The sequence below is a fragment of the Salmo salar genome, chromosome ssa15, assembly GCF_905237065.1.
Source record: "Salmo salar chromosome ssa15, Ssal_v3.1, whole genome shotgun sequence".
Taxonomy (NCBI): Eukaryota; Metazoa; Chordata; class Actinopteri; order Salmoniformes; family Salmonidae; genus Salmo; species Salmo salar.
The window spans coordinates 13,651,133-13,663,823 of NC_059456.1; the positions used below are offsets into that span (position 1 = coordinate 13,651,133).

General features: G+C 47.5%; 1 protein-coding gene across 1 annotated transcript in view; it reads right to left on the reverse strand.

Annotated features, from left to right (window-relative positions):
- Window positions 1-7,961, reverse strand: part of LOC106591101 (ras-related protein Rab-10) — a 37,430-nt gene extending 29,469 nt beyond the window's left edge. The window contains exon 1 of the mRNA XM_045695471.1: window positions 7,312-7,961. Within this exon, the coding sequence (XP_045551427.1) occupies window positions 7,312-7,438 (127 nt within the window). The 5' untranslated portion in view covers window positions 7,439-7,961. The remainder of the gene's footprint in view (window positions 1-7,311) is intronic.
- Between the last annotated feature and the right edge of the window lie 4,730 nt (window positions 7,962-12,691).

Below are 12,691 nucleotides of genomic sequence, written 5' to 3' on the forward strand. Positions count from 1 at the left end.
AGAGAGAGAGGGCGAGAGAGAGAGAGGGCGAGAGAGAGAGAGAGAGAGCGAGAGAGAGAGAGAGTGAGAGAGAGAGAGAGAGCGAGAGAGAGAGAGGGCGAGAGAGAGAGAGGGCGAGAGAGAGAGAGGGCGAGAGAGAGAGAGGGCGAGAGAGAGAGAGGGCGAGAGAGAGAGAGGGCGAGAGAGAGAGAGAGAGAGAGAGAGAGGGCGAGAGAGAGAGAGAGAGAGGGCGAGAGAGAGAGAGAGAGAGGCGAGAGAGAGAGAGGGCGAGAGAGAGAGAGAGAGAGGCGAGAGAGAGAGAGGGCGAGAGAGAGAGAGAGAGGGCGAGAGAGAGAGAGGGCGAGAGAGAGAGAGGGCGAGAGAGAGAGAGGGGCGAGAGAGAGAGAGGGCGAGAGAGAGAGAGGGCGAGAGAGAGAGAGGCGAGAGAGGGCGAGAGAGGGCGAGAGAGAGAGAGGCGAGAGAGAGGCGAGAGAGGGCGAGAGAGAGAGAGGGCGAGAGAGGGCGAGAGAGAGAGAGGGGCGAGAGAGGGCGAGAGAGGGCGAGAGAGAGAGAGAGGGCGAGAGAGGGCGAGAGAGAGAGAGAGAGAGGCGAGAGAGAGAGAGAGAGAGGGCGAGAGAGAGAGAGAGAGAGGGCGAGAGAGAGAGAGAGAGGCGAGAGAGAGAGAGAGAGGGCGAGAGAGAGAGAGAGAGGCGAGAGAGAGAGAGAGAGAGGGCGAGAGAGAGAGAGAGGGGCGAGAGAGAGAGAGAGAGAGGCGAGAGAGAGAGAGAGAGAGCGAGAGAGAGAGAGAGAGGGCGAGAGAGAGAGAGAGAGAGAGAGAGAGAGAGAGAGAGAGGCGAGAGAGAGAGAGAGAGGGCGAGAGAGAGAGAGAGAGGGCGAGAGAGAGAGAGGGCGAGAGAGAGAGAGGGCGAGAGAGAGAGAGGGCGAGAGAGAGAGAGGGCGAGAGAGAGAGAGGGCGAGAGAGAGAGAGGGCGAGAGAGAGAGAGGGCGAGAGAGAGAGAGGGCGAGAGAGAGAGAGCGAGAGAGAGAGAGGGAGAGAGAGAGAGAGGGCGAGAGAGAGAGAGAGGGCGAGAGAGAGAGAGAGGGCGAGAGAGAGAGAGAGGGCGAGAGAGAGAGAGAGGGCGAGAGAGAGAGAGAGAGGCGAGAGAGAGAGAGAGGGCGAGAGAGAGAGAGAGAGGCGAGAGAGAGAGAGAGAGGCGAGAGAGAGAGAGAGGGCGAGAGAGAGAGAGAGAGGGCGAGAGAGAGAGAGAGAGAGAGGGCGAGAGAGAGAGAGAGAGAGGGCGAGAGAGAGAGAGAGAGAGGGCGAGAGAGAGAGAGAGAGAGAGGCGAGAGAGAGAGAGAGAGCGAGAGAGAGAGAGAGAGAGAGAGAGAGAGAGAGAGAGAGAGAGGGCGAGAGAGAGAGGGCGAGAGAGAGAGAGAGAGAGGGCGAGAGAGAGAGAGAGAGAGGGCAGAGAGAGAGAGAGAGAGAGGCGAGAGAGAGAGAGGGAGGGCGAGAGAGGGAGAGGGAGAGGGCGAGAGAGAGAGAGAGGGAGGGCGAGAGAGAGAGAGAGAGAGGGCGAGAGAGAGAGAGAGGGCGAGAGAGAGAGAGGGCGAGAGAGAGAGAGAGAGCGAGAGAGAGAGAGAGGGCGAGAGAGAGAGAGAGAGAGGGCGAGAGAGAGAGAGAGAGAGGGCGAGAGAGAGAGAGAGAGAGGGCGAGAGAGAGAGAGAGAGAGGGCGAGAGAGAGAGAGAGAGAGGGCGAGAGAGAGAGAGAGAGAGAGAGAGAGAGAGAGAGAGGCGAGAGAGAGAGAGAGAGAGGCGAGAGAGAGAGGGCGAGAGAGAGAGAGAGAGAGAGGCGAGAGAGAGAGGGCGAGAGAGAGAGAGAGAGAGGGCGAGAGAGAGAGAGAGAGGGCGAGAGAGAGAGAGAGAGGGGCGAGAGAGAGAGAGAGAGAGGCGAGAGAGAGAGAGAGAGAGAGGGCGAGAGAGAGAGAGAGAGAGGGCGAGAGAGAGAGAGAGAGAGAGAGAGAGAGAGAGAGAAGGGCGAGAGAGAGAGAGAGGGCGAGAGAGAGAGAGAGAGAGGGCGAGAGAGAGAGAGAGGCGAGAGAGAGAGAGAGAGCGGGCGAGAGAGAGAGAGAGAGAGGGCGAGAGAGAGAGAGAGAGAGAGAGGCGAGAGAGAGAGAGAGCGAGAGAGAGAGAGGGCGAGAGAGAGAGAGGCGAGAGAGAGAGAGAGAGAGAGAGAGAGAGGGCGAGAGAGAGAGAGGGCGAGAGAGAGAGAGAGAGGGCGAGAGAGAGAGAGAGGGCGAGAGAGAGAGAGAGAGGGCGAGAGAGAGAGAGAGAGAGAGAGAGAGAGAGAGAGGCGAGAGAGAGAGAGAGAGGCGAGAGAGAGAGAGAGAGGGCGAGAGAGAGAGAGAGAGGGCGAGAGAGAGAGAGAGAGAGAGGCGAGAGAGAGAGAGAGAGAGGGCGAGAGAGAGAGAGAGAGAGAGAGAGAGAGAGAGAGAGAGAGAGAGAGAGAGGGCGAGAGAGAGAGAGAGAGAGAGGGCGAGAGAGAGAGAGAGAGAGGGCGAGAGAGAGAGAGAGAGAGAGAGGGCGAGAGAGAGAGAGAGGGCGAGAGAGAGAGAAAGGGCGAGAGAGAGAGAGAGGGCGAGAGAGAGAGAGAGAGGGCGAGAGAGAGAGAGAGGGCGAGAGAGAGAGAGAGGCGAGAGAGAGAGAGGGCGAGAGAGAGAGAGAGGGCGAGAGAGAGAGAGGGCGAGAGAGAGAGAGAGGGCGAGAGAGAGAGAGAGAGGGGCGAGAGAGAGAGGATAGGGGGTTTCCGGTGGTGGTGTATTTTGAGAAGTAGCTGCATGACTCTGAAGGTATGACTGCTGCGTCAGAGAGGGGGGAACACTCCTATTACACTGCACACACACACCTATTGGGCTATACTGACGTACACACTGCCCAACTCTGTGGCCAGTAAAGGTTACTGCAAGCTCCACTCTGTTGCTCTGTGTGGGTGGACAGGGATTTGGAGCCATGATATCCTCACTAGTCCCACTACCATTAACAAGGGGGTGAAAGCAACGTTTTTTCTTATGTCATTTAGCTAGCTGGCAGCCTGGCTATAGCGTGGCTACAAACATAGCAAGCTAGCTGTTTTAGCTTACCTCATCTTCAAGTCAAATAATCAGATGTATAATAAAAACATATGCCCTATTGTTCTACTTGCTGGTGTAACCTACAACATTATCCCTGTTTAATACAGTGTGTATTCACTCCAATATCAGCTAAAAATAGATCATGTTTTGGTAATGGAGACGAGCAGGCTACATAGAGTTGGTTCTACCATGTCACAATAGCCTGGAATCACTAGTTATTACTTCTAAACAAAATACATTTTGGGTGAATTGTTGTAGTTTGGTTTACCATTTGAATAGTAACCAAAATAGCAGGGGTTTCCAAACTAGGGATCGCCTGATATGAAAATAGGGTCACGGGAGAATTTCCAAAATCCGGAAGAAAAAAATATTATATATATTCTAATATCATCTTTGTATGTCAAAATCAATGTAATGTGGTTAACATTAATCATTGTAATGTGGTTAACGTTCATCTAAATGAATCATTCCAATCTAAGAGATACAAGTCAACGAGAGAGCATCCTAATGGGATCATGGGAAAAGGCAGAATTTGAACGTTGTACTTGAATCATTCCCATGGTGAATGACTAGGCCCACTACACTATGAAACCACACACTATTGAATCATTCCCATGGTGAATGACTAGCTACACTATGAAACTACACACTATTGAATCATTCCCATGGTGAATGACTAGCTACACTATGAAACTACACACTATTGAATCATTCCCATGGTGAATGACTAGCTACACTATGAAACTACACACTATTGAATCATTCCCATGGTGAATGACTAGGCCCACTACACTATGAAACCACACACTATTGAATCATTCCCATGGTGAATGACTAGCTACACTATGAAACTACACACTATTGAATCATTCCCATGGTGAATGACTAGCTACACTATGAAACTACACACTATTGAATCATTCCCATGGTGAATGACTAGGCCCACTACACTATGAAACCACACACTATTGAATCATTCCCATGGTGAATGACTAGCTACACTATGAAACTACACACTATTGAATCATTCCCATGGTGAATGACTAGCTACACTATGAAACTACACACTATTGAATCATTCCCATGGTGAATGACTAGGCCCACTACACTATGAAACCACACACTATTGAATCATTCCCATGGTGAATGACTAGCTACACTATGAAACTACACACTATTGAATCATTCCCATGGTGAATGACTAGCTACACTATGAAACTACACACTATTGAATCATTCCCATGGTGAATGACTAGCTACACTATGAAACTACACACTATTGAATCATTCCCATGGTGAATGACTAGCTACACTATGAAACTACACACTATTGAATCATTCCCATGGTGAATGACTAGCTACACTATGAAACTACACACTATTGAATCATTCCCATGGTGAATGACTAGCTACACTACAAAACCACACACTATTGCAGGGACTTTAATATTACCGGCCGCAATTAATATGGTGAAAATGTGTGGGGAGACAGAGGCACAGAAACTCACATCAATGCCTGTCAGATAACACCGTTAAACTAAGAAGTTATACTCTGATGAATGACTCAACTCTCCAGATGATGCTCACCAAATGGACGTTAGCTGTGAGGACCGAGATGCCGATGCATTGACTTCTGTTGGATATACCTGTTGGGGGATGCTGTTCATGAGGACATATTGTTCTTTCTCATGACTCCAGAGCATGAAATGGCATATGGGATGTTCTGTGTTGCGTGGCTATATTGATGAAAAACAGATTCCATGGGATGGAATGGTGGGCTTTTGTACAGATGGGTCTCCATCCATTACGGGACAGAGGACAGGCCTCTACACTATAGTTATGGATGGGTCTCCATCTATTATGGGACAGAGGACAGGCCTCTACACTATAGTTATGGATGGGTCTCCATCTATTACGGGACAGAGGACAGGCTTCTACACTATAGTTATGGATGGGTCTCCATCTATTATGGGACAGAGGACAGGCCTCTACACTATAGTTATGGATGGGTCTGCATCTATTATGGGACAGAGGACAGGCCTCTACACTATAGTTATGGATGGGTCTGCATGTGTGACACATACAGTGACGCACACACAGACAGACAGACACAGTCACACAGACAGACAGACACAGTCACACAGACAGACAGTCACACAGACAGACAGTCACACAGACAGACAGTGACAGTGACAGTCAGACAGTGACAGTTAGACAGTGACAGTCACACTGACTTCTAACCAGCTGTAGTCTGTATTGGGTTTGGTACAGTCTGGTGGTGACTGTAGCCTGTCTTGGGTCTGGAACAGTCTGGTGGTGACTGCAGCCTGTCTTGGGTCTGGTATAGTCTGGTGGTGATTGTAGTCTGTCTTGGGTCTGGTACAGTCTGGTTGTGACTGCAGCCTGTCTTGGGTCTGGTACAGTCTGGTTGTGACTGCAGCCTGTCGTGGGTCTGGTACAGTCTGGTTGTGACTGCAGCCTGTCGTGGGTCTGGTACAGTCTGGTTGTGACTGCAGCCTGTCTTGGGTCTGGTATAGTCTGGTGGTGACTGTAGTTTGTAGTAAAATCTTTGAAATGGTTGCAGTTATATTTTTGTACAGTGTAAATAAGCTAGCATTTATGAGGCCAGCAAACACATTCCTCACCACGCTAGGAAAGCATTTCCTCCAATGTTAAAAAAGAAAAAAAAGTTCCTTGCTCCCAAAACACGTTTCCTGGAGAGTGATGATGTCGCCCCCTGTAATGTGCTTTCAGTAGCCTGTGCCTCCAGGCTGAGGAGGAATCCTCACAATACGCCCCCGACCACCTCCTGAAGTGGTCAGTGCAGCTAGACCGGTCTTTTCAACGCGCTCATCATATTCTGATAGCAAAAGTTGCATGTAAGTTTCAAGTGTAGACAGCCATCTAGACCCAGCCTCCAACTGGAAACTCAAGAAAAAAAAACGAGCTCCGACAGGGAAAAAATGTTTTGAATGGTCATCCAACTCGGAATTCGAAGTTGGGAACTTTGCCATCATCTTCCGACCTGAAGATCACTGACAGGTTACCAGTTGTCTTGAAAGCACCATGAAACCATTTGCCAGCTCATGTGTGTGTGAAGCTGTATTCAATGCTCTCATCGCTGCCATCACATCCAACCTAAATCGATATTTGGTTTTAATGCAGATGAGAGCACTGAATCCAGCATCACACAGATACGGCCACGCAAAGGGTCGTCTAACATGAGTTTTATGGTGCTTTCAAGACAACTGGAAACTCTGAAAATATTAGGTCAAATCATGATATCAGTGATCTTCAGGTCAGAGCTCTAGCAAGAGGCCTGAGTTCGATTTGAGATTTCGAGTTGGTTGACCTTTGAAAACTATTTTTCCCAGTCAGAGCTCGTTTCCCCCCCCCCGAGTTCCCAGTTGTTTGAACGCGGCAGCAAAATACAGAGTGACGCCATCATCATGAATTGTTTATGATTTCAGAAGAGTAATTTAGCAGATGTTTTTATAATCTTCCTCGCAGACCAACACATACAGAGATCAGTGAAAGCTAGCTAACAAAGCCCCTTGCCGGACAACTATGACTAAAAATGTGTATATAGTGTACGAATTGATATCATTAGCCAGTTAACGGCCCATTCTACGTGCTAGCTAGCTAACTGGAAGGCTAGCACAGTCGGTTGGCCTGGCAAGCCAGCATTTCGAAATACATAACCGGTTATACTACGTGGTTTCTCTGAAGCTAGACTAGTTAGTTGGCACTTGAGGGCCACCAGATAGCTAGGTAACGTTAACGTTAGTTAAGTCTACACATTGTATATGTATGTTACCCAACCAGCTAGTTAGCTAGCTAATGTTAGCTAACAAATAAGTGAAACTTTAGAAATACGACCGGCATAATGTACCAGAACAACCTGGTTGGTCTGTGACTGACATGTCATTTTAAAGGTTAAACGAACCATTTAGTACACTAACTAGCTAGTTTGGAGAGTTCAGCAAACTTGCGGAGTGGGCCTTTTTGTTAGCTGCTAGCTAACAAGCTAGCTATTCAGCGAACGTCAGTTATCATGACAGTTTAAATAACTACGTTAGCCAGTTAATGGTGATGATTTGTTAGCGAGAATTTGACACCGCAGAATCCACACAGCTGTGCCCCAGTAGTGTTGACACCCCCGCCCAAGAGACCCAGACCAGAACCCTGCAGTTGGCCGCTCACCTATGGTGGAGATGAAGGTGGTGTTGAAGGCATCGTCTGAGAATCGGAACAGCACGCAGGTCTTCCCCACGCCCGAGTCCCCGATCAGCAGGAGTTTGAAGAGCAGGTCGTAGGTCTTCTTCGCCATCGATAGACAAGTTGTGTTCGCAGGACAGAGCAGAAACTATCTACCGCAGGTCTAGAGCCAGCCTGAGTTACAAGCAGAGGAACGGTGTGTAATATTTGAGTTATGTTGATATCTAGTTGGCTAGTTAGCTATATACCACCAGGGGTAGTGTGTCGCAACAGTAACCGAAGAGTAACAAAACGGGTTCTCTTACAGCATTTGAATTAAAAACCACCCCACAAAAATTGTATCCCGTGTGATTCCCCTTTTCCACTCTTTCTTTCTCTCGCACTGTCGGGACAAAATGGCTCCCCTCCCCGACTTACTCTTTCTTCAAACTACCAGCGAGCTCATTAAAATTATTGGAATTCCCCGTCATTACAACCGCCTCAGGACTTGCGATCGAGAAGAAGTATAAATTTTCGGAGGTTAAAAGTGTGTCAATTAACGATCTTGTTACAATTATTTGTTTTGTCGATGATTAGACCCCGAAATAAACGACAGCCGTGACGTCGCCTTCAAATGCAGGCACCACCGCGACACCCTAACCCGCCTGTTTCCCGCCCCTTCTGTCAAAATCTCGCTCGGTGATTTGCTCAAATCACTGCTTTTCAAATATACAGCTGAACCCGATTGGTCAGATTGTCATGGAGTAAAAAGGCGTAATTTAGGTTGACTTGTAGAAAGGGCAAATGTTTTTCTGCATGACCATTCCGGAACAATCCCAGGCTCGGACTCTCCGTTCCACTACAGATAGAACAACGAAACAGATATTTACCCGGATGTATAAATGTGAAGCATCCGGTTGGTGTTTCCCCTCTACCAAATATGGTGGTGAAAGGAAGCCCAATGGAAGCCTAGTGCCCGGCAGTTGGAGAAAATGGGGCGAGATGGATTTTGGCCGATATTCTGCTCATTTTAATAGCCTTTTCTGTTTCTAAAACTAAAATATGTTGTGGACAAAGTTTTCTAGACTTTATTCTTTGCCAAAGTTTATTAAAAAATGAGTTGTTTAGAAGGAGTACAAGGGCGAATTGAATTATTGGACACGAACGCTTCATGGAGTAGGCGTTCCCTAACGGAAATATGCAAATACATGGTAGAACGCGCCAATAGGCTCTCGCTAGCTCGTGCTTGTCCTGCCCACTATGATTCATTTGCTGCCGTTGGAAACAACAGGCTGTGGTCTATCTTGGGTTATTTATAAAAATCTTTGGTTCCACTGGTGAAAATGTAACTTAAAAAAAAATCCAAAATGGCCGCCTGTTTCCGTCCGTGCTGGTTGGGGTGTGTTTGCTGGTTGGTGTCTGGCCAGAGGTTTGACGATCCCAGCTATGAGTCAAGCTGAATGATGTCATAAATTATCATGTTCATCTGGTGGGTGTTTCCAATCACTCTACATTCTACTACTTTAGTACAGTTTCTGTACTTTCCACGGGGCACTGACTTTTCTTATTATTCAGACCAATAATAACACATCAAACATAACAATAATAGTTTCAATTTCCCTCTTCTAAACAGACAGTGTCTGGGGTGCCTTCAACACAAGAATGCCATTAAAAAAAAACCCAGAACTGTCTCTTTTGGTTTGTTCATGACCAACTCATCACTCTGACAACAGGAAGTAGACATAACTTCAGCAGATCCATTGTATTGACCAGATACTCAAGTAGCCACTCTAACAAATAAAATAAATGGGAGGAGGCAAGATTAGGTGGGGCCACTCTAGCCAATGAGAGGGCAGATATGCGTGGCACAACTCCAATCTAAAGTGTTTTTTTCTCAAAGTTGCCAGGATGTCACGTGTCCTACGTATCAATACACTCGAAACAACCTAAGCATTATGAAACTTATATTTGATCAAATACACCATACGTAGCAAATAAGCCATACACATTTCTGTTAACCAAGTTCCTCCATAAAAAAAACTCCTCGCTTGTCGAGCAAAAAAAAACACCACCTACTGGAGAAGACAGATTTTGGGCCCAGTTATCCCTCTCGCTTCACCTCTTCCTCTCTGACTTCACTAACTTACTGACTAGTGATGGGAAGTTCAGTCTTCACTTACTAACTAGTGATGGGAAGTTCAGTCTTCACTTACTGACAAGTGATGGGAAGATCGGGTCTTCACTTACTGACTAGTGATTGGAAGTTCAGTCTTCACTTACTGACTAGTGATGGGAAGATCGAGTCTTCACTTACTGACTAGTGATGGGAAGTTCAGTCTTCACTTACTGACTAGTGATGGGAGGTTCAATTTGTTGATTGCTAGGCATCCAAATAAGATTCTTTCTAGATGCATTTGAATTGAGTTCTAGTTGTGGTCGCACCCGGACTAGAATGTGAACGACTCTTGACAGAATGCATTGCTTGACTGCCGTGAGGGTGATAAGACACAAAGTCATTCACGAACTGCAGCCCCCCAAACAATTTGTTCTGGAGTTGGAGTTTGTTGAGCAGAGGCTGTGTATGTCTTGGTTCCACAAAACTGTGTCCATCATAACATTCAATATTGAATTCATTGCATTCATTCTTGCACCACGTGATCAATGATTAGTTCTAAACATGTGTTTTTCTTGTCTATGCTCATGATCTATTTCCCTGCGTGCATCTGACAGAGAGTTGGTGGTCGGAGGACATCTCTGGATCCGCTGAGCCAAGGAGCGTGTATTAATCCTGCTGTAGGACTCATTGCGGCCAGCACTAGCAGGTCAAACAAACTATTAAAATGAACGAGTCACTCAGAAAAATGAATCATGACTCTCGAGTCAGTAAAAAGACTTCTTCAAAAATAGCGAATCGTTTGTGAACTGTAACTCATCTTTACTGACCAGCAGTGTGTGTGTGTGTGTGTGTGTGTGTGTGTGTGTGTGTGTGTGTGTGTGTGTGTGTGTGTGTGTGTGTGTGTGTGTGTGTGTGTGTGTGTGTGTGTGTGTGTGTGTCTAGTATCTAACTACAAACTATCCAGATCTGTGTACACTACTGTTAAACCAGTGTTTCTGAAGGGAATTAATCAATCAACCAGGGTATGCTCTCTAGCCCTTCAGCCAAGCACACACATGCACGCACACACACACAAACACACACACACACACGCAGTAAAATCAAGACATCCCTCAACATGTTCTGAACTTGTCTCCCACCAGTCGCTCTGCTGCCATCGCTGGTGAGCTGGTGAACTGCAGGCACTGCATCATCACTAAGAACCAGCAGGTGGTACTGTTGTTTCATATTTCATTACCTGTCTCCATCTCAACAGTCCACATTGGGGTTTTCTCGTTTGTGAAAAAGACCATCCTCCATCGTCTCTCCTTTGTGCCGGAAACCGATAAGTGGTCGAGTAGTGTGTCGATTCGTTAGTAGACAAATGGAAGACTGTCCTCCCCTCTCGATAGCCACTTTTCTAAAAGCGCGAACCACCGCATTTAACCATGGCAAGGTGACTGGGAATATTGTTGAATACAAACAGTGTAGTTATTCCCTCTGTAAGTCATTCAAACAGGCAAAATATCAGTATAGAGACAAAGTGGAGTCGCAATTCAACGGCTCAGACACAAGACGTATGTGGCAGGGTCTACAGACAATCAAGGATTATAAAGGGAAAACCAGCCACGTCGCATCGCATCTGGTGTGAGGGGACAAAATTGACATGCGCGCGTGAAGTCTGGTCAGCATGTAAGAATGCTGTTCATTGACTATAGCTCAGCATACAACACCATAATACCCTCCAAGCTCTTCATCAAGCTCGGGGCCCTGGGTCTCAACCCCGCCCTGTGCAACTGGGGCCTGGACTTCCTGATGGGCCGCCCCCAGGTGGTGAAGGTGGGAAACAACACCTCCACTACACTGATCCTCAACACCGGGGCCCCACAAGGGTGCGTATTCAGCCCCCTCCTGTACTCCCTGTTCACCCATGACTGTGTGGCCATGCACGCCTCCAACTCAATCATCAAGTTGGCAGACGACACAACAGTAGTAGGCCTGATTACCAACAACAACGAGACAGCCTACAGGGAGGAGGTGAGGGCCCTCGGAGTGTGGTGCCTGGAAAATAACCTCTCACTCAACGTCAACAAAACGAAGGAGCTGATCGTGGATTTCAGGAAACAGCAGAGGGAGCACCCCCCTATCCACATCGACAGGACCGCAGTGGAGAAGGTGGAAAGCTTCAAGTTCCTCGGTGTACACATCACTGACGATCTGAAATGGTCCACCCACACAAACAGTGTGGTGAAGAAGGCGCAACAGTGCCTCTTCAACCCGAGGAGGCTGAAGAAATTTGGCCTGGCCCCTAAAACCCTCACATACTCTTACAGATGCACAATTGAGAGCATCCTGTTGGGCTGTATCACCACCTGGTACGGCAACTGCACCGTCCACAACCGCATGACTCTCCAGAGGGTGGTGCGGTCTGCCCAACGCATCACCAGGGGCACACTGCCTGCCCTCCAGGACATCTACAACACCCGATGTCACCGGAAGGCCAAAAAGATCATCAAGGACATCAACCACCCGAGCCACTGCCTGTTCACCCCGTTATCATCCAGAAGGCGAGGTCAGTACAGGTGCATCAAAGCTGGGACCGAGAGACTGAAAAAAAGCTTCTATCTCCAGGCCATCAGATTGTTAAATAGCCATCACTAGCCGGCTACCACCCGGTTACTCAACCCTGCACCTTAGAGGCTGCTGCCCTATATACATAGACTTGGATCACTGGACACTTTAATAATGGAACACTAGTCACTTTAATAATGTTTACATTCTGCTTTACCCATTTCACATGTATCTACTGTTTTCTATTCTACTATATTTTAGTCAATGCCACTCCTACATTGCTCATCCTAATATTTATATATTTTTTTATTCTACTATTTTACTTTAGATTTGTGTGTATTGCTGTGAATTGTTAGATATTACTGCACTGTTGGAGCTAGGAACACAAGCATTTTGCTACACCTGCAATAACATCTGCTGAAAATGTGTATGTGACCAATAACATCTGCTGAAAATGTGTATGTGACCAATAACATTTGATTTGATTTGATTTTCATGGAGAATATGTGCATCCTGTGTAACCTACAGCTGGAGAGTTGTGAAGTATTCCACACCCCCTACAGCTGAAGAGTTATGAAATATTCCACACCTGTCAGAGGGAGCAATTGTATTAGTTTTGGTCAGGACGTGGCAGAGAGGTTTGTGTTATGTGTAGATTGGTTGTTGGACTCTCAATTGGAGGCAGGTGGTTCTAGTTGCCTCTGATTGGGAGTCCTATAA